This window comes from Anthonomus grandis, chromosome 7 (genome assembly GCF_022605725.1).
Source record: "Anthonomus grandis grandis chromosome 7, icAntGran1.3, whole genome shotgun sequence".
In the NCBI taxonomy this organism is placed as follows: Eukaryota; Metazoa; Arthropoda; class Insecta; order Coleoptera; family Curculionidae; genus Anthonomus; species Anthonomus grandis.
Window position 1 is genome coordinate 1701009 of NC_065552.1, and position 23647 is coordinate 1724655.

The window sequence follows — 23647 nt, forward strand, 5'->3', positions numbered from 1 at the left end:
TATAGGTCGATAGAAGTAAAGATCAATATTAAGTACCTACATGTAAATATACACAATTATGAAACTAGAAGTCTATAAACAATCGGGATCCTCATTGTAAGTAAGAAGGCCACTTGTAATAGTTTTAGTCTAGTTTTAATCTTTCCCTTCACATCATTCTACAATTTCACAATACACCCTGTCGAGACAAAAATAAACAGTTATATAATGGGTGGTAAAACTGTTTTGTCACTTAAAGCAGATTTTGTTGCTTACTTTACATTTCCTCAGGTGGTAATAATACTCTGAAACTGCTGATTAGGGATACATATTCATTCCGTATCTTTCTGCTATTAATCCAAATAATTTGATGCTTGTAAATAGCAAATATCAACATAAGTTTTACTCCAAAAAAGATGCACACAATTAGGGTTGTTCAAATAGATTTTTCTGACTAGTAAGTGTTACAAAGATCGAATGACATTGAAATTTTAGTTTCTAAACTAAAAATTTAAGAAAATAAAAATAAATTGGATAAACCACCGGAACCTAACCTCACTTTCTTAAGATTTCTATGTGGCGCCATCCTTGACAAACTGCTTGAACGTATATAATGCATGAGCAGGAATCTACGACAAGTTCGAAGAGAGCAAAAATGGATAAAAGCATAATAAAGAACAATATTAAAAAACGCTGCATCACATTTTTGTGAAATTTAGCACACAGATTCTTACATCAATATTCCACCCGCACCTCTTATTTCTGCATACTTTTCCTATACCTGCATCCCTTAATCTGCAATGTGGGTTGCATACCAATCTCTTAGTATTTTACAAAACAAGTTGAAAATTAAAATTGTCCCAATTATGGCAACGCTCGATCAATTTCCATTTCTCCTCTTACTCGAAAATCATTTTTTTATAAAGGTTTATAGGATGGCCTACTAAAACCTTGCCGAATTTTATACACCCTATTTCTAAGAGCAAACATTCTCAAATTACCCTTATCTAAACAAAAAAACCAGCACGACATTTTCCGCCCTTACAACCAACCAACCCTTTATATGCCCGCCCCCCTTGTCCACATATCATAAGCAACGTTTCAACCAAAACCCCAATTTCCGATTATTTATTAATTAATAAGTAAACCGCCGGACAAAGAGCAGTTAATAATGGATTTCCACCCTCTTATTAAAAAAAAAAAATACCCCATTTTACAAACGGGTTCGCGTGTTTTCAATATTTGATTGTTGGCACACACAGCACGTCAATTTTAGGCCGGAAATTGAACCGTATCGGCACACGTGGTATCATATTACATTTTATCGTACAACCCTTATATAATAATAATTATATATGTTGTTTTTATTATTGTTTTCTAAGGGTACTTAATACAAATGGCAGCGTATATTGATAAACATTGAATGCAATAGAGGTCCGTTGTATAATATATGGGGGAGATATCTTGGTCACTAAGCAAATTCCGGATGAAATATCTCTCTAATTATTATTAGTTTATTCGCTTTAAAGGTTTCTACACGAATTATACTTTGGTTTCAAATAAAGTTTATTTGATGACGGTATAGGGTCGGTATATCAACTATACACTCCCGGCAGGTCAACCGCAGTCCTTAAATAATAATAATTCATAGTAGATTTATCTAAAACATACTGCATAGTATTCACAAGACAGATTTTTTCCTTAAACTGATATAACGTTCACAGGGGGGTTACTGTCCAGGCGATAAGAGAGATATACGTCAAAAGTTCTATCAACATCCTGTTGTAATCACGGATATCAAACATCACTTCCCTTTCGTGAAGGGACAATCTTTAATAATTTGTGTTGACTTGTTTATTAAATAATAAACTTTTTCCCGCTCTCTCGTTATTCATTTGTTTTTTTCTTCCAAGATGGCGCCCCTCCGCCGCCATGTTGCTTTTTTCAAACGTCATGGCTGTGTATGATTTCAATAAAATAAATGTTTATGTCTGGTTTATTAAATTACCTGAATATCGTGAAAATTTGAAGAAATCCACACACTTCAACGAAATTTTGAATTTATGTACTGGACAAGTGACACGCGAAAGTCATGAGTGCCACGACAAAAAATTCTTTGACATAAGAAACCCGAATATTTTCCGTATATCCGTCTTTGTTTTACACATTGTGATCGACATAAATCTGTCTTTCTCTAACACATTAGCTCATGAAAAATATAAAAAAGAATAGACAACCAGCTTGACATATCAAGAAAACTAATAATGTCAAAATTTAACGAATAGTCTTTGTTTTACACATTGGTATTGACATAAGTCTATCTTTCTCTAGCACATTAATTTATCAAAAATAGTGAAAAAATAGGCAACCGTTTTGAAATATAAAAAAAACCGAACAATGTCTAAATTTAACGAAAAAAAAGGAGATAGCATTTATTTATTTGATTAATGGCGTGAAATTAAAAAAAAAGGAACTTTTACGAAAAAAATCGACATTTTGAATTTATTTACCTGACAAGTGACAGGTGACAGAGACATTAACGATAGAGTTCCATGACAAAAAATGCCTTGAAATTTTCGTATATATCCTTCTTTGTCTTATACATTGTTATTGACATAAGTCTGTCTTTTTCTAACACATTAATTTAAGAAAAATAGGAAAAAATTATAGGCAATCGGTTTGAAATATGAAAAAACCGTATATTGTCGAAATTTAACGAAAGAAAAACGAAACTAGCGTTTATTTATCTGATTGATATCGCGCAAATTAGCAAAAACGAACTTTCACGAAAAAAGTCGAAATTTTGAATTATTTACTTGACAAGTGACAGGTAAAAACCACACTAACGCACAGAGTGCCAAGACAAGAAATATACAATTCATGCGTGCGTCCTTGTCTTACACACTATTATTGACATAAGTTGGTCCTTTTCTAGTAGGTACATTAACTTGTGAAAAATAGAGAAAAAAAGAGGTTACCATCTTGAAATATGCAAAAAACCCGAGTAATGTCGAAATTTAACGAAAAGAAACGAACTAGCGTTTATTTCATTAATATCGTGGAATTTCACTTTTTGAATTTATTTACTTGACAAGTGACAGGTGAAATTCACATTAACATATAGAGTGCCATGACAAAAAATTCTTTAACATAAGACACCACAATTTTCGTATATGTATATCCCTCTTTGTCTTACACATCGTTATTGACATGAGTCTGTCTTTCTCTAGCACATTATCTTATGAAAAATACAAAAAAAAAATTCAACGAAAAGAAACGAAATAGCGTTTATTTATTCGATTGCCACAGCTAATATACAAATATCACACTTTCAGAACTTGCTTAGTAACTATAATGTGGTCCCTATTTTACCAAATTTTGCACTTTTTCCTTTTTGGATTCATGTAACTGTCCACGGGACAGCTAAAGGCTTCGCTGAACTCTTCAGAATTCTGCAGAGTTCCGATGACTCTGATTGCGTTTGGACAATGCTCGTCGTATTCTAGTTGCAGTTTTAGGTCATCTACGGAGGTGGTTTCGCACCAAATCTAGACAAAGACAGAAGATATGTTTTTATAAAATTAATAAAAGATAGATATAATGTCAACAAATACTCCGAGTATATACGAGCAAAATCTCAAAGAATGATCCAAAAATCATATTCTGAGCCTTCGGTTAACTTCGGATATCTTCGGTAATCCTTGAAACCCTTTATCATACTTTTCCCATTGATCGCATCTCTCTCTAATGCACTATTTTCCTTATAAGATTGTCTTTGTTCGACACATTTGTCTTATGAAAAATAATAACTTTTCATATTTAAATAGTTTGTAATGTATTAGACAAAGACACATTTATACCCAATATAGTGCATAAGAGCAAGATAAATACTCCTCACAATGTTCATTACCTATCTCTTTCTAGTACACTATTTTAATCATAAGTCTGTTTTTGTTCGATACATTCTCTTGAGTAGTGTAAAATATTAGTTCGCATAAAACAATGCGTTAGACGAAGACAAACCTATAGTTAAAATAATGTGTTAGAAAGAGATGGCAAGAAAAATAAAGTCTATTCCCTTTGTTTTTATTAAAAAGACAGATTTGTCAAAATTAGATTGAGTGTCATTATATCAAATGAACGTAAAATATACAATAAGCCTTAAAATCATTCCGGTCAAACCGGAAGTGATAAAAAAAACAATTGGACGGGTCTCTAAAGCCATGTTGCCAAATTTAAGTTTTTTATTGATTTGAATTCTTTATTGATTACCCTATAATCAATAATAACCAAGATATTGGAAAAAATATGAGTTAAGGTGGTATAGTACCACATTCAACTTTTTTGCTATAAAGATATAAAGTTGAAACTGTTATATCTTCTAAGCCAAAACTCCTATAAAAAAACTTTATTAGAGTTTTTTATAGAAAATTGAATTTTTTACAACTTTTGATTTTTTATTGATTACCTTAAAATCAATATTAACCAAGATATTAGACAAAATATGGCTTAAGGTCGTCCAGTGCCTCATTCGACTTTTATGCAGGTTCACACTGTGATATCTCTTAAGCCAAGGCTCCCATAAAAAAATTTATAAAAGTTTTTTATAGGAAATTGAATTTTTTACAACTTTTGATTCTTTATTGATTACCCTAAAATCAATATTAACCAAGATATTAGACAAAATATGGCTTAAGGCCGTTCAGTGCCTCATTCAACTTTTATGCAAGTTCACACTGTTATATCTCTTAAGCCAAGCCTCCCATAAAAAAAAATTATTAAAGTTTTTTATAGGAAATTGAATTTTTTACAACTTTTGATTCTTTATTGATTACCCTAAAATCAATATTCACCAAGATATTAGACAAAATATGGCTTAAGACCGTCCAGTGCCTCATTCAACTTTTATGCAAGTTCAAACTGTTATATCCCTTAAGCCAAAGCTCCCATAAAAAAAAAATTATTAAAGTTTTTTATAGGAAATTGAATTTTTTACAATTTTTGATTCTTTATTGATTACCTTAAAATCAATATTAACCAAGATATTAGACAAAATATGGCTTAAGGCCGTCCAGTGCCTCATTCAACTTTTATGCAAGTTCAAACTAATATATTTCTTAAGCCAAGGCTCCCATAAAAAAAATTTGTAAAAGTTTTTTATAGGAAATTAAATTTTTTACAACTTTTGATTCTTTATTGATTACTCTAAAATCAATATTAACCAAGATATTAGACAAAATATAGCTTAAGGCCGTCCAGTGCCTCATTCAACTTTTATGCAAGTTCACACTGTTATATCTCTTAAGCCAAGGCTCCCATAAAAAAAAATTTTAAAAGTTTTTTATAGGAAATTGAATTTTTTACAACTTTTGATTTTTTATTGATTCCCCTAAAATCAATATTAACCAAGATATTGGGCAAAATATGGCTTAAGGCCGTCCAGTGCCTCATTCAACTTTTATGCAAGTTCACACTGTTATATCTTTTAAGCCAAAACTCCTATAAAAAAACTTTATTAGAGTTTGTTATAGGAAATTGATTTTTTTACAACTTTTGATTCTTTATTGATTACACTAAAATCAATATTAACCAAGATATTAGACAAAATATGGCTTAAGGCCGTTCAGTGCCTCATTCAACTTTTATGCAAGTTTACACTGTTATATCTCTTAAGCCAAAGCTCCCATAAAAAAATTTATAAAAGTTTTTTATAGGAAATTGAATTTCTTAAAACTTTTGATTCTTTATTGATTACCCTAAAATCAATATTAACCAAGATATTGGGCAAAATATGGCTTAAGGTCGTCCAGTACCTCATTCAACTTTTATGCAAGTTCACACTGTTATATCTCTTAAGCCAAAGCTCCCATAAAAAAAAATTATTAAAGTTTTTTATAGGAAATTGAATTTTTTAAAACTTTTGATTCTTCATTGATTACCCTAAAATCAATATTAACCAAGATATTAGACAAAATATGGCTTAAGGCCCTCCAGTGCCTCATTCAACTTTTATGCAAGTTCAAACTGTTATATCTCTTAAGCCAAAGCTCCCATAAAAAAAATTTATAGAAATTTTTTATAGGAAATTGATTTTTTTACAACTTTTGATTCTTTATTGATTACTTTAAAATCAATATTAACCAAGATATTGGGCAAAATATGGCTTAAGGCCCTCCAGTGCCTCATTCAACTTTTACGCAAGTTCACACTGTTATATCTCTTAAGCCAAAGCTCCCATAAAAAAAAATTATAAAAGTTTTTTATAGGAAATTGAATTTTTTACAACTTTTGATTCTTTATTGATTCCCCTAAAATCAATATTAACCAAGATATTGGGCAAAATATGGCTTAAGGCCCTCCAGTGCCTCATTCAAATTTTATGCAAGTTCACACTGTTATATCTCTTAAGCCAAAGCTCCCATAAAAAAAATTATAAAAGTTTTTTATAGGAAATTGAATTTTTTACAACTTTTGATTTTTTATTGATTACCCTAAAATCAATATTAACCAAGATATTAGACAAAATATGGCTTAAGGCCGTCCAGGGCCTCATTCAACTTTTATGCAAGTTCAAACAATTATATCTTCTAAACCAGGGCTCCTACTGAAATATTTCATAAGAATTTTTTATAGACAATTAGGTTCTTAAAAAATTTTTATTCTTTATGAATTATCCTCAAATCAATATTAATCAAGAAATTGAGGAAAATATGGGTTTCAGAAGGCGATTCAACCTTTATGCAATTTAAACTGAAATATCTCCTAAGCGGCTCCTACTGAAATATTTTATAAAACTTTTTTATGGGGAATTAAGTTTTTTTAAATTTTCTATTCGTTATAAATTATCCTTAAATTAATATTAATCAAGATATCCGCCAAAATATGAATCTTGGTTATTAAAGTTCGAACTGCTGTGTCTCCTAAACCAAAGCTCCTATTAAATTTTTTTATTAAAATTGTTTATAAACAATTCAATTTTCTACAACTTTGAATTCTTCATTGATTTTGCTAAAATCAATATTAACAGAGATATTGGGTGTAATATGGCTCAAGGTGCCTTAATACCTCATTTACCTTTAATAAAGATTCTAACTGCTCTATCTTCTAAACTAAAGCTCTCATCAACATATTTTCTAATACTTTTTTATAGGAAATTTAATTTTCTATAACTTTAAATTCTTTATGGATTACCCTAAAATCAATATTAACCATGATACTGGGCGAAATATGGCTTAAGAGCTCATTCAACTTTATTGCAAGTTCAAACAGTAATATCTCCTAAGCTAAAGCTCCTACAGAAATATTTCATAATATTTTTTTATAAGGAATTTAATTCTCTAAAACTTTGTATTCTTTGTCAATTACCTTTAAATCAATATTAATCAAGTTATCCGCTGAAATATGAAACTTGTCCATTAAAGTTCAAACTGCTCTATCTCTCAAACCAAAGCTGCTATGAAAATATTTTATAACACTTTTTTATAGGAAATTAAAATTTCTACAACTTTTAACTCCTTACTATTCACCCTAAAATCAATATTATCGAAGATATTGGGCGAAATATGGATATTGATTATTAATGTTCGAACTGCTTTATCTCCTAAACCAAACCTCTTATTAAAATATTTTATAAGACTTTTTTATAGAAAATTTAATTCTTTACAACAATGTTTTATTTAATTTACTATTCCTTACACTGCCATAAGCAATATAAAACATTTGATCACTGGAATACCCCTCGAACCCCGGCAATTTCGCTTCTTCCCCATATTTCTTCCGATAACGTTTGTAAGCCATATAAGCCTGATTCACGCCCCCGTTATCCGCTAAATTTTCACCCAAAGTCACTCTGCCTTTAACCTAAAAACAATAAAAATAAATTACAAGAGAAAATCGATCAATCAATGTACATACATGTCCCTTAACCCCATCGAGGGTGTAATTATCATACTGGTCAACGAAACATTTGGTCATATTTTCAAAGGTATCGATCGTTTTGTTCGTCCACCACTGTATGTAATTACCGTAAATGTCGTATTTTCTTCCTATAAAAAAAAAGACGGAAAATCGGTATATTTGTCTTTTTTTTTGTTATAGAAATAATTTATTACCGGTGTTATCGAATCCGTGTGTTAGCTCGTGACCCAGTATCGAACCGATCGAACCATAGTTTAAAACCCTGCAATTTATTTCATTAATGTTTAAAGCTACAGGATAAACCGAGAGGGATTTTTCAAATGGCATGCCCAAGCAACACACGATGGTTAAATAAACGTTTATTTTTGGTTATCATATTAGCTGCATACAAAAAACTGATATATGCAAGGGACTTATTTTGATAGAAAATAAGTCCCTTTAGGGGTAGTAGGGTTTTATCTTTCTACAGGACCGTAAGGGTTTTTATTCTCTCATGGGATTTCCGGGAATTTATATTTTTATTCCAGATATTTGAAGTTTCTTCCTAGCATATATGCGAAAGCTTTCCTTAGGGTTTTCGAGTATTTTAAAGTAATTCTTCATTTATTCCAGTCTTTTTAAGCCAGGAATTTATGGAAACATAGATGTGAATTCCTTCCTGGAGTGGAAACACTTCTGTTCGGTTTTCCGAATAAATTGGAAGTGATTTTTTAAAATTTTCCAGGCATTTTAAATATGAATAAACCAGCTTGCCAGGAAAAGATGAGTCGTGGTTCCTAAATGAAAATATCTTGGAAAATAGCAAGTTTAGGAGAAAATTGCTAGAGAACATTCTTTTAGAAAAAGGAAAGTTCTACAATTTTCAATTCTATAAATTTTTCGATTTGAGTGATAGAAAATTAGGAATTTTGAAAAAAACCAGCAGAGAAAAAGGAACATAGGAAATTTGACTATCCTGACTTTAATTGAGATTAAAACCCATTTTAGCCCCAATTTTCCTGAACGATCATAAAAAAATAGTGTTGGTCTGGTGTAGTGGTCATTATAATGTAAAAAAATAATTTTTTCCAGGCGATTGAAGATGTAACTGAGAACTGAAAATGGCGGAACTAGAAAAATTGACTTTTCGGAATTTAACATCATCTGAGTCCTAAGAATCTTTGAAAATCGTATAAAATAGTGATGGTTAAAGGTCGTAATGTACTGCAGTTGAAAGGAAATTAAATTCTCGTAAAAAAATGCCTTATACATTTTTTTGTGAAAATGCCCAGTTTTTGAATAAATTGGGAAAAATTAAAACACGTACCCCTAGTTTTTTTGCATAAATATTTTATTTGCCTCGTTTTTAGCTGTAAAGCACACCAAATGATAGGGAATTGAATTTTCTTTAAAAAATGTCTTTCGACTTTTCTTTGGAAAATGCATAGTTTTTAAGTAAATGAGGAAAAACTGAACTAATAGGTGCTCCTAGTTTTTTTCGCATAAAGGTGTCATTTTTTGGATATAAAAAAGTTTTGAGGTTTGTAATATATATCAAATGAAAGGAAATTAAATTTTCTTTTAAAAATGTCTCAAACGATTTTTTCAGAAAATACCCAGATTTTGAATAAATGGGGAAAAACTGAACAAACACGTGCTCCTAGTTTTTTTGCATGAATACATTATTTTCCTAGTTTCTAGCTGTAAGGCACACCAAATTATAGATAATTGAATTTTTTTTGCATAAAGGTGTCATTTGGCTTATTTTTGGAGTATAAAAAAGTTTTGAGATTTGTAATGCATATCAAATGAAAGGAAATTGATTTTTCTTTTAAAAATGTTTTATGCGTTTTTTTCAGAAAATGCCCAGTTTTTGAGTAAATGAAGAAAAACTGGACAAATACGTACTCCTAGTTTTCTTGCAAAAAAAAATTATTTGCTTCCCTCCTAATTGTAATTAAATTTCTTTTAAAAACTATGAGAAAAATAGGAAAAACAGCCTTAAGTTTTCCCAGTTCGAATCGCTTTTAAATATATAATAAGCCACTTTGCAGACACTGGTTTTAAATTTCTCCTAATAACTGTGTAAAGAGAGCATGTCGTGCTCAACTGTAACAGCTTAGAAAAGGCTTATTTTAGTTTTTTCAAGCATTAACTACTGTGTTTCTGACTGTTTAGGCAGTAGTGTCCAAGGGAGACCCTCAGAGTGATCACTCAGTTCAAAGTCCTGTATCTAAAAAAGTAGTAGGAGTATCTCCATGAAATAAGAAGCAGAATAATCCTTAAAGTATTCTGTAAAAACATTATTCATAATTCAAAATAGTTCAAGCAGTAATTTTGGAAATATTAGACATTTAATGCAGTTGGGTCCAAGGGAGACGTTTGACCCTCAAAGTGACCACTCAGTTCAAATTCCTGTATCTAAAAAAGTAGAGGGAGCATTTCTATTAAACAAAAAGCAAAATATTCTTTAAAGGGTTTTGTAAAAACATTGCGTATAGTTTATATTAATTTGACTAATAGTTTTGGAAATATTGGATTTTTTAGGCAGTAGTGTTTAAGGAAAGATGTTAAATAGTGAAGTGACTTCTCAGTCCAAAGTATTATATCTAAAAAACTGGTGAAAGTATCTTCATGAAATAAAATACAAAATGTTCTGTGAAGTGTTTTGTAAAAATATTGTTAACAGTTTAAAGAAATATCGGACACAAGCTACAAAATACATAAGGCTGCAAGGAGAGAAAAGATAAAAAAACCTTAAAAAGCACAAAAAACTAAACTAGATTAATTCAACTATAAATATCGGGTAAAATGACCGCGTGATATACGTTGAAATATTTAATATTATGTTTTATTCATGTTTAACAAGATGGTTTATTACATGTTAATAGTATAAAATTATTATTTCATAAAAGTTAAACGTTTAAGTATAGTATATTGTATAATGTTTAAAGATGTTTATAAAATGCCTTTAATAGAATGAGATTTGCAGCATTTTTCTAAAATAAATTTAATTTTTAAATCCTTTTTTTGTTTCGAGCAAATTGATATTCTTGAATATATGATATACGTAAATTCGGTTTCATAAATATACTTTGACCATATACGGTTGATAATTAATATACCATAACCAAAAATTTACTAAAACATCATTAAATCATTTATATTTAACGATAATAATAATATATGAAGTGTTGCTTGGAAATTAAAGACAAATTATTGTGTTTCTTACAGACACTCCTGCACTAAGAATTCTATTATCTTGACTTTCTATGCATGGATTTTAGTAATTTTTTTCAAGAAAGACTTTGAACTAGTCTAATTTTTTTTAAAATTTTTAACATACAGGGTGTCCAAATGTTTTTATAAGCCTATTTTAAGGAGGTTATTTACCGATTAAAATTTAAAACGTTCAGTCAAAATTACATTAAAATTTATAGTATGAAACAAATATACTGTATAATATAAGACGAGAACTTGTCAGGTCCATGCGTATCATGTTGAAAAACAGGGATTTTGCCGAAGAATTTTTTACTGGTAAGTTGTTTGGGGTGGGTGGGGGGTGTAAGGGTTGTATTAATAAAAAACGTTTTTATTGCATAAAATAATTGCCTTAAAAGAAAACAATAATTTATTAAATAATTTAATCTCTCAGGTTACAGAAAATTAAGTATAATTTATGTTACTCTTTATTTCTATTCATTTATACACAGCATGGAAAGCTTTGCATAGTTTTTATCAAACGAATGTTTTTGATTGGTACTTTTTAAATTTTCTTTGTAAATTACAAAGTTTTTCCTCTAAGGTGATTATTTTTTGCAATAAACCCGTTTTGCATTAACCCTACCCTTACCCCCCCACCCACCCCTCACAACTTACCAGCAAGAAATTCTTTTCAAAAATCTTTGTTTTCCAAAGTAATACACATTAATAACAGCTAGTTTTGTCATTAATATCCAATCTAATAACTCAGTTTTTTTATTTAAAATTTAAATAATTATATATATATGTATATTAATAAATATTTAATACAAAAACAGTGCTATTTTATATACGAAAAACGGTGATTTTTCAGAATATTTTCTTACTGGGCAAATGTTTGGGGTGGGTGGGGGGTGTAAGGGTAGTGTTGATAAAAAACGTTTTTATAGCATAAAATAATTGCCTTAAAAGAAAAAAATAATTTATGAAATAATTTACTCTCTCAGGTTACAGAAAATTAACTATAATTTACATTATTCTTTATTTTTAATCACTTATACACAGCATCGAAAGCTTTGCATAGTTTTTATCAAATCAATCTTTTTGATTGGTATGTTTTTGAATTTCCTGTGTAAATTACAAAATTTTTCCTCTAAGGTGATTATTTTCTAAAACAGACCTCTTTAATAACATCTTCATGTTGAGTATCGTAAGCTACATGGGCTAGTTAATGTTGGGCGGTTTGCTTCAGTTAAAGAAAATGCAATATACTATGTTTTAGTTATGTTGAGTGAGAGCTTAAATGTGTCTAACCATATTTTTATTTTACGAATGCCCATTATTGTGCCTCTCCTTACTTTATCCCAAGTGAAGAGCACACGGGAAAAACGATGAAAGTCCATTTTTTCACAAATTGATTTTTATACATCAAATGTATCCTTTTAAAGTGATGCATCTCTTGGTATCTAAATAAACGGGAATATCGATGCCAGTCACATAGAAACATGCATTTATAAATATATCGCATACTCGGGAAAAACGATGAAAGTCGATGCGTAATTTGAAATAATGATGAAAGTCCACTTATCAGACGTTAGAAACAACGGACCACATAAACTGTTAGAGGCTACGATTACTAAGGTATGTGAGCATATTTTATCATTTAAAAGCAGATCTAGCCATTACAGCATAGCTAAAACCCAAAAGACATACCTTTCTGAGGAACTTAATGTTTCTAAAATGTATGACCTATTTAAAACTAAGTATCCAGAGGTCAAACTATCCTACAATCGCTATAGAGAAATTTTCAACGAAAAATTTAATATTAGCTTCGGTTATTCACGCTCGGACACTTGCTCTCAGTGTGATGAAATAACTGTGAAAATAAAAAATCTAGAATCAAAGTTGTCTAAGGCAAACGAAAACGACAAAAAAATTGGTGGTTTTGAGTGAACTGAAAAAACCTGAGACAGAAAAAAAATACACCTTGCTAGAGCTACCACATTTTATGATAGAAAAAGAACATAAAAAATCCGCAAGACAACAGGCAGACTTGGAATCAATTTGTATGGATTACTCAAAAAATTTGCCAATCCCTAACATTTCAACCAATGATGTATATTATAGCCGGCAACTGTCACTTTACTTATTTAATTTGCATGTGCTCTCAAATCAGCAAATAGTGAAGTAATAGGAAAAAAAGGAAGTGACAATGTCTGTTCCCTTCTACATCATTATATTTACAACTACTTACCTGCCAACGTTAAACGCCTTCAGAGTTTTTGTGATTCTTGCGGAGGGCAGAATAAAAATTATTCTGTTTTTCGATTTTTGCATCATATCATACACTATGAAAGAAGGTTGAAAGAGGTTCAGATGACGTTTCCGATACGTGGTCACTCATACATGGAGTGTGACAAAGATTTTGGTTTGGTAAACCAAAAATCAAAAACAGAAACTCCTTCCGATTGGATTGATGTCCTACGATCATCTAGGCTAAAACCAGCTCCGTTCGATGTAGAAGACACAAATCAACAATATTTTCGCTGTTGGGACCGCTTTATAGAAGAAATGTCCTTTTCCTTGCAGGCCTATAAAGGAAATAAAATTTTCTATTGACCATCCAAGACTAGCGTATTATCGCGTTTCATACAATGGTTTATGGAAATCAGCTGATATTGTTGAAAAACTTTTCATATCAAATCAAAGTGGTGAATTTAGACTTCCGGATCATCTATATCAAGGTAGGAAATTTTTAAAGGTAAACCAATATTATAGAAAAATGTATATTCCTCTTTTAGATTTATTGTCGTTGTCTAAAGAAAAATATGCAGATATTACAAAGTTATCGAAATACTGTAGCGAAAAGTCGCAGGAATTTCTATTAAATTTACCCCATAAATGGACTTAGGAAGCGAATTTAGGCCCCTAGATTAATTAATCAGGGTATGACATTAAAAAAAAGAAAGATTAAAATCAAATTTAATGTTGCGTTATTTTTAGGTCCAGCAAGTACCTATGGGAAAATTACATTAAAATATCACCGAGTTCAATAAGTACAAAATTTACCGCTTCAATAAAAACAACAATATAAGTTAGAATAAGTTATCACAAAAGTGTATCTATGTTGCCATTAAATTTAATACAGAAAAACCGGACTTTCATAATTTTTCCCATTAAAAACAGGTAAATACATTGCATTTTAAGGAATATCTTTAGTTCGGCAGATCTTAAGGCTTAAAAACTATGTTTACATGAATAATAGAATATAAAGTTAAGTTTATATGTTTAATATATGGTAAAAATACATAACAGGCTTGCTAATAATGCGAATTTTGATTAAAAAACGCTTTTCTGGACATTTCTTATTTTTGAACATCGTTTTCCCGTGTGCTCTTCAAGTGTTATCTGAAAAAATGACGTCTGCTGTGTCGTCGGCATAACATATTACAAATCCGTTCACAATTTTTAGATCCGTTAGTGAAATAATATACAAAATGAAGAGTAATGGGCCCAGTACGGTTCCTTGAGGAATCCCAATATTCACTCAAAATACTTTCTATTTTAAAAAATTGTTGTCTACTTGTTAAATAGTTTCTCAATAAATTTAAGAACGTGCCTCCCATGCCGGATCTGGACAACATATCAAGAAGCCGGTATCAAAGGCCTTTGCCAGATCTGAGAATACCCCAATACACTTTTTATTATAGTCGAGTGAATTTGTAATTTGCTTAGTAAGATGGCAGAGGGCGTCTGTGGTACTAGATCCACTAAGAAAACCATATTAGTGTTCGGATATTATTTTTTTTTCTTTAAATATGTTAATAATCTGTTTTTAAGACACTTTTCAAAGATTTTTGAAAAATTATTTATTACGCTAATAGGTCGATAATTGATGATATTTGCCTTGTCTCCGGATTTAAATTATTTCCAACGACTTATACACAGCGTGGAAAGATTTGTATAGTTTTTATCAAATCAACCTTTTTTAATGGTATTTTTTTGAATTTCCTTAGTAAATTACAAAATTTTTCCTGTAAGGTACTTATTTTCTGCAAAAAATCTATTTTTCATTAATCCTACCCTTACCCCCCCACCCACCCCACACAACTTACCAGTAAGAAATTCATTTCAAAAATCTTTGTTTTCCAAAGTAATACACATTAATAACAGCTAGTTTTGTCATTAATATCCAATCTAATACCTCAGTTTTTTTATTTAAATTTTTTATAATTATATATATGTAAATTAATAAATATTTAATACAAAAACAGTGTTATAAGATTGTACGAAAAACGGTGATTTTTCAAAAGAATTTTTTACTGGTAAGTTGTTTGGGGTGGGTGGGGGGTGTAAGGGTTGTATTAATAAAAAACGTTTTTATAGCATAAAATAATTGCCTTAAAAGAGAAAAATTATTTATGAAATAATTTACTCTCTCAGGTTACAGAAAATTAACTATAATTTACATTATTCTTTATTTCTAATTACTTATACACAGCATGGAAAGCTTTGTATAGTTTTTATTAAATAAATTTTTTTCAATGGTATTTTTTTGAATATCCTGTAAGGTACCGTAATGTGGGGCACTATACTTGCACACCACGTGTATTTTTGTTTAGTTTTTTTTTATGTTATGTTATTTTGTGTTTTATCGCCGGCTTTCTGTTGTTACAGGTAAATTAAGTATACAAATGGTTCGTACGTACAAAAAAACTCCGGGAGCAAGAAATTACCGGAATTACTCACAGAACGCCTTGCGCCAAGCGGTAGATCCAGTAAATGCGGGTATATCGAGGAAATTAGCAGCCGAAACTTTCAAAGTAGAACGGACTACGTTAGGTCGAAGACTTCTTCGTGCACACTCGAAATCAGTTGGTCGTCCAAAGGTTTTAAGTGATCAAGAAGAGGCTCTCATTTCAAAGACATTGGGTGTTGTAGCAAATTGGGGATTTTCTCTCACAAAAGTTGATATTCGTGGCGTAATAAAAAAAATAATCGAATATTCAAAAATAACTTGCCTGGACCTGATTTCTTACAATTATTTATAAAAAGGAACCATTTAAGCATTAGAATGGCTTCAAACATAAAGAGATCCAGAGCATCAGTGGATCGTAATGAAGTTTTAAATTTCTTTAATAATATTGACTTAGCAATTAGAGAAGTGAAAAGCTCAAATTTGTATAACTATGATGAAACCAACTTTACAGATGATCCTGGGTCCAGGAAGGTGATAGTGCCAAGGAACAAGAAGAGAGTGGAAAGAGTTCAGGAGCATTCTCGGGCTACGATCAGTTTAATGGTTTGTGGAAATGCCAATGGAGACCTTTTACCACCAATGGTTGTATAGAAAGCTTTGAATCTTTTTGACAACTCGACGCAAGGTGGACCACGAGGAACAAAATATGCGAGCAGTGCGGGCGGATGGTTCGACATGAACTTATTCAAATGTGGTTCTTCCAGATTTTTCTGCCTCACGTCGAATCCACCAGAGAAAATAACGACCAGATGATTCTCGATGGTGACAACCTGGCAAGGCACTTTTCACCACAGGTGATAGAGGCATGTGGTACAAATAACATCTACATAACTTCCTTCCCAGCCAATGCCACGCATTTAATGCAGCCCCTTGATGTGGCCGTATTTGCGCCTATGAAAAGAAAATGGAGAGAGATTCTCGATCAGTGGAGAAAGGAGTCGCGGTTCTAAGGCTGTATCCCGAAAGAACAATTTCCGAACCTACTGCACAGATTGTGGAAAGGGGTAAGTCAAAATGTAGCTGAGAATCTCGAATCAGGATTTAGAGCAACTGGTTTGCATCCTGCAAGAAGCGCATTCCTGGTGGACTAGAAGATGCAGATATCGAAAGAGTCTTAGACAACAGCTTGGTTGATTTGTTGAAAGAGCACCGTGGAACAGGGGTTGAAAAAAAACGCAAAAGGGGAAACAAATCGAATCTGGAAGTGATGCGTCTCGCACTGTTACGGACCCTAATATTTTTGAAAATCCTCTAACCGTTCCTGAGGAATTTCGAACCACAGCCGAAGAACCAGGACCCTCTTCATCTAGCGTTTTGCCATGCACTCAGCAACTCCCTACCAGGAAAAGCAAGAGAGAAATAAAGACTAATAACTCCCAGTGTGGTATCTGCAAGACTACAGAGGCGCAATTGATAGGATACAATGCACAAACTGTCGAGCTTGGATTTGTGGACCCAGTAATAAAGACAGCAAAGACCCTTATTTTGAATGCGAATGGTGTGAGGATTCGGAAGACAATGAATCTCCAGTAGATGACAGTGATGCCGACAAGGACTACCTAGTTGACAATAATAATTAGCCAATGTTTTGTTTTTGTTACACTTGTGATTTTTTCAAAGAATGTGCCTTATTTTACCAAAGTTTTGTTAGATAAAGTTTGTTTATTTTTTAATAACTTCTTATTAATATTTCTAAGCATGTATAGATACAGAATTTGTTTTTAAGTTTCATATGTTTTGACGATATATTATTTTTTCAATAAAAATATTGATTTTTAAATGGTTGGAACGGTGACCCTTGTTATAGGTTTTTTGTTTTTATGATTAAGGGGTAACATGCACAGAATATGCTTTAGAATGCAATTTATAAACAATTTTTCATGGATGTAAAAGTTACCCCAACCATGGGGTAACTTGCACACCCCACAAACAAATTTTTTTTGGGACCAATGGCTGCATTCTTCTAATTTTTATACCAGCCATGGGTAGCCCTTAAATAGGTCGATACAATGTAATTTTTGCAAAGTTGTAAAGTTACAATGTACGGGGGTACATTGGGAAATGTGCTGAAAACGTGTGCAAGTAGCCCCAGTTTACGGTAATTATTTTCTGCAAAAAATCTATTTTTCATTAATGCTACCCTTGCCCCCCCACCCACCCCACACAACTTACCAGTAAGAAATTCTTTTCAAAAATCTTTGTTTTTCAAAGTAATATACATTAATAATAGCTAGTTTTGTCATTAATATCCGATCTAATAACTCAGTTTTTTTATTTTAATTTTATATATATATATATGTTTATTAATAAATATTTAATACAAAAACAGTGCTATTAGATTGTATTTTATATACGAAAAACGGTGATTTTTTAGAATATTTTCTTACTGGGCAAATGTTTGGGGTGGGTGGGGGGTGTAAGGGTAGTGTTGATAAAAAACGTTTTTATAGCATAAAATAATTGCCTTAAAAGAAAAAATTAATTTAATAAATAATCTACTCTCTCAAGTCACAGAAAATTAACTATAATTTACATTATTCTTTATTTCTAATCACTTATACACAACATGGAAATCTTTGCATAGTTTCTATTAAATCAATCTTTTTGAATAGTATTTTTTGAATTTCCTTAGTAAATTGCAAAGTTTTTCATTTAAGATAATTATTTTGTGCATAATACCCGTTTTTCATTAACCCTACCTTACCCCCCCACCCACCCCACACATTTTACCAGTAAGAAATTATTTTCAAAAATCATTGTTTTCCAAAATATGACGCATGAATAACATCTGATTTCATCGTTAATATCCAATCTAACAAAACAGTTTGCTTATTAAAATATTGATATACGTATATTAATAAATATTTAATACAAAAACAGTGCTATTAGATTGGATATTACAAACTAAAAACGGTGATTTTTCAAAAGAATTTAATCAAATATTTCAGATGTAATAACGGAGTTTAAAAACTTGATACGTAAATCCCCTGTCAATATTTTTTAAATGCCCAACTTTTCTCCCTTTTGTGATCAAAATAGTATATGATACACGTATATTCTATAGTTTATTAAATATATACTTAACGATAATAATATTAATGATGTGTTGCTTGAGATGTTTCTATATTACTACCCAATTTTCCTCTCGGCGGCTCTCTAAAGCTAATTATTATTTAAATGTTTATTGTACTTACTCCAGTCCCAAGTCGTATAAAGGATAATTCAGGATTGCCATAGGAACATCTATATGATAAAGGATCGTTATATAATTATTACTATTTTTATTGATGAGGACTTACTGATGGCATTATCACTAAAGGAATTAAAAGCATTTACAGTGGTTGCCTCGGTACTCCAATCCCTCGGATTGGTCAGCCTCAAGGAGGTCAAAGTCTCGTTTATCGACTGGATTATTATATTAACCAGATTGTCCAGATAAGTCGTTTCGTTGATTTCCAACTGAAAGCATTCCCTATTGATTTTAATATTTATTTTTTTTCACCGAAGTACTTACACCGTAATATTTCCGATCTAGCGCTCCAGGTTCGTACAACCAATCGGGATAACCGACTAAACTCAGCATTTCTTCGCTTTTTTGCAATGTGACTTTCTTGGTAGCATCGTCCATCCAGGTGATGCCACGCACGTGTTCCACAAAAGCGGCTTTGATGTCGTTTATCATTTTTTTAACCTTAAAAGAAATGGACAATAAACATTAAATAAAACGGCATATTGCAGTGTTAAAAATGGCTTTGCTTCGTATGTTTTACTACAAGGTTGCGTGCGTAAATTGTAACAAATTTTGTTATAGTTATGTGCATATGAAGTCGCATATTTTGCGACAATGAAACCAGCAAATGTGTCAAAGTGGTTGAGGGAGTTATTGCTAATAATATATTAAGTCTACTTTTTAAATTAAGGTCTACTCCTTGATATTATTAAAAATTACTTGAAGAAAGTTGGTACTATTTTGACAAAATGGATTTTATAAATGCTTGTGATTTAAAAGAGTCGTCATGTACCTAGTTAGTATATATTTTTTGGAAGAAGTGCATCAGAATTTTCGTCAAAACCAATAGTATACTAGGAGGAAATAATTCATTTATGCCTAAACAAAGTTACGATTGTGGTGAAGACTCACATTTACCCAAGCAGCACAAATCTATCCAATGGACATCTCAAGGTTTCCTCTTTTTTGAAACATTAATGTCCAGTGGATATCGGTTTCATTTCTTAAGAAAACTGACGGATGTCCATATAGAATTATACAAAAATACACAAACTTTACCGGCCAAATAACCATTAAATAAAATTGTTCACTGGATAGCTAATTTGTTGATCTAAGGTTTATACAGTGACCACCTAAAGTTCCACATAAATTCGATAAAAATTAGAGACATGATTTTTTGAGAAAACGCTCGGACCCATCGATTTCTATTTTAAGTTGCGCATTATTTCACATACATTTTTGAATACAGGGTGGAACAAAAAAAAGATATGACGTCATCGGTCATTTTTTTAAATGGAATGCTATATTTTTATTGCATTTATGAAATATAGGCGAAATTCAAAGCAAGTTTCGTATAACACACCTTATCTCAAAACTCAACTGTTTCCGAAATATTTACATTTAAATAACAAGAAAACAAATAAGTACGTCTATTTACAAATTAGGGTAAAATCAAGGATAAAAATAATGTTATAACCGTGCGTTTTGCGTAAACGCAAAATACACGGTGAACTAACAAAGAAGAGAAGTGGAGCTGGAAGGGATGATGTTATATCAGAGCCCAGCTGGTTTCTGTACAAATATCTTTTGTTTATTTTGGATGGAGAGGAGGATCGGCCAGGGAAAGAAACATTTTCAACTTTGTCAAAGCCATTAGAATGTATACAGGAGGATCAATCTAATGAGGTAAATTTATTTAATTATAATTTAATTATTATAACAAAAACAAATAATAGACTCTACTGTACAACGCAAATCATACATGTTACAAATATACAGCTTGCCAAGGGACAGCTCCTTCATGAGACATAAAGTAGTTCATAAATCCCTCTCTTATATTTTTTGCTTCTTTTGTGGCATTTCTTCCCGTCTTTGTAAGGTTTGTAATTCCAGTGTCGTTTATAATTTCCTTTCTCCATCTTCCAAAAATCAAATTTCCATCTACATCAGAGTCGAGGGTACCCGAGGGGCAATAAAGAGAAGACGATTGTCGGCTTCGACGTAAAAAGTTGTAGATATAAACGCAGGCCAGGACGACATCCTCAATAGTTTCTGTTTTAAGCTCAATCGGAGATCGAAAAATTCTGAATACTGATCTGAGTAAGCCAAAAGCATTTTCCACTATACGTCGGGCTCTTGATAATCTGTAATTGAATACCCTTTTGGGAGATCCTTTTACCAAATCCGTTGCATAGGGTTTAAGAATGTGTTTTGTTAGTGGAAATGCATCATCCGCAACAAAAACGTATGGTAGAGGAAAGTCAGTGCCCGGTAAAATGTTTTCATGCGGTAAATTGAGTACACCATCTCTTAAAGCTGTATATAACGAGCTGTTAGAAAAGACACCCCCGTCTGACATTCGCCCTGGTCTACCGATATTTACATATCGAAAACAGTAATTAGCATCAACCAGTGCAAATAGGACTATACTAACATATCGTTTATAGTTGTAATAAGAATTTCCAGAATTGGCAGGGCATTGGATGTTAACGTGTTTGCCGTCAAGGGCACCGAGGCAATGGGGAAAATTCCACCTTTCTCCAAAGAGTTTAGATATTTCTAACCATTTTTCAACAGTAGTAGGAAGCTGAAACAAAAACATAACTTTTAAGAAGTTTTCTTAATACTTACAATAACAGCTATAAACTATGTGTTACTTATAGACAGCCTAATTGAAAAAGTCTAATTTAAGAATTTTATTTTCAGGCTCCAGAAGAAGGGAATGAAAATATTAATCACCAAAGTATCAGTGTTGACGAATCAGAACATTCTGTGACCTTACCTCTGATAGTAAGTTGTAAAACGAACAAGTATAGTCGCTTCGCTCCTATACTTTTGGTCCGTGGGGACCAGTTTGGAACCTTTAGGTCTTGTCTGTGAAAAGCCATAAGGGAATTTAAAAAAAAAATCAAAATTATCAGGTGTACTTAGGTGAGTCAGGGAGGCTAACGTCTACCTGCCAACGAAAGAGAGGACCAGTTGTTGGGGTATCATGCTTCAAAGAACCATAATTTATTATATAGTCGCGTTGTGTGTTAATATACTCTCTTATATTTCAAATATCTGTTAAAATATGTTAATTGTATTCTAAATAAACCCCAAATACCAAATTCCAACAGAATCGGACCAATAGCAAAAAAGTTACGGTAGTCACCCGACCTAGGCTGAAACTTAAATGTCAGTTATCTGTGAAAATTTATTACTTGTATCCTAAATAAACCATAAATACCAAATTCAGAGAGAAGTTCCCATAAGGGTCTATTTATTGAAATAGAACAAACAGGATTTTACGTCGATTTGTTTTAATTTTTCTTTTTATTTTAAAATGTAATAGTAATAAAATATCAAAAGAATTAACAGGAGGAGAATAAGAAATAAAAGAAACCATCAACGAATTGAATCGAAGCTATAGAAGCCGAGATATTAGTAAAAATGTGGGAAAAACAAAATAAAACTGGTTTTTTCCCACGGTATCATTTTTTTTCTTAAAATAATTATTGACAAATTTTAGTTTTAGCCCTAAACTGGCAATTTTTACTAAAATAACCCAAGAAAAAAAAAATTTTTTTTTGGTCGAAAATCGAAAGGGGTATACCCACGAAAAATTTCAAAAAAATGGTTTTAATTTTTCTATAAATAAAATATAACTCTGACAACTTTTTGTCTTGAACAAAAGTTTTCGGGAATATTGCGAGGTATCCGTGCGTTAAAACGAATCGGTTCTAGCTATTATACAATCGGAGAAAATTGGAAAAAACTATTAAACATAAATATCGAATTATCAAGAGCCCTATGGAAAAATTTCAATTTTTTATTTTTCTATCCTGTACTACTTCAGAGTATCTTTAAAAAAGATTATTACCAATTTGACTCTAAAATGAACGGAAAACCTATTTCTTTGCATTTTTCGATTTTCGAACAAAATCCGGGGTCAAAATGACCATTTTTTCAAAATATGCTCCGAATTAAAAATTTCTTTTTTTCTGGTTAAAAACCATTCAAAAACTAACAAAAAAGCTTTATGACAAAATTTTCCACGATTTATACGAGTGCCATAATATAAAGGAAAACATAAGGTCCCATAACGCAACCGGGTTTTTACGTCGATTTTTTTAATTTTTCAGTTTTATTTCGAAAGGCAATTGTAATAAAATATAAAAAGAACTAACAGGAGAAGAATAAGGAATAATAGAAACCATCAACGAATTGAATCGAAGCTATAGAAGTCGAGATATTAGTAAAAATGTGAAAAAAAAATAAAAGAAAACTCGTTTTTTCCCACGGTACCATTTTTTTTTTGTTAAAATTATAATCGACAAATCATAATGTAAGCCCTATGATGGCAATTTCAAGTAAAAAAAACCCAAGAAAAAAAAAATTTTTTTTTGCTCCAAAATCGAAAGGGGCCATGAAATAGCCAACATAATAGCCATGAAAAATTGTGAAAAAATGGTTTTTATTTTTTTCTAAATAAACTATAATTCTGACAACTTTTTGTCTTAAACAAAAGTTCTAGGGAATGTTACGAGGTATTCGAATGTTAAAACTAATTGATTATAGCTATCACAGATTCGGAGAAAATT

General features: G+C 31.3%; 1 protein-coding gene across 2 annotated transcripts in view; it reads right to left on the reverse strand.

Annotated features, from left to right (window-relative positions):
* Positions 1-3252: 3252 nt before the first annotated feature.
* Positions 3253-23647, reverse strand: part of LOC126738683 (neprilysin) — a 42392-nt gene continuing 21997 nt past the window's right edge. Inside the window, exons 10-17 of one of the 2 annotated variants that reach the window (XM_050444119.1) lie at positions 21499-21651; positions 19350-19526; positions 19135-19294; positions 19030-19078; positions 8091-8158; positions 7894-8024; positions 7675-7839; positions 3253-3527 (exon numbers count right to left, since the gene is read on the reverse strand). In XM_050444119.1, coding sequence (XP_050300076.1) covers positions 3348-3527; positions 7675-7839; positions 7894-8024; positions 8091-8158; positions 19030-19078; positions 19135-19294; positions 19350-19526; positions 21499-21651 — 1083 coding nt within the window. In that variant the 3' untranslated portion in view covers positions 3253-3347. The remainder of the gene's footprint in view (positions 3528-7674; positions 7840-7893; positions 8025-8090; positions 8159-19029; positions 19079-19134; positions 19295-19349; positions 19527-21498; positions 21652-23647) is intronic. The other variant, XM_050444120.1, reaches the window with a different exon arrangement.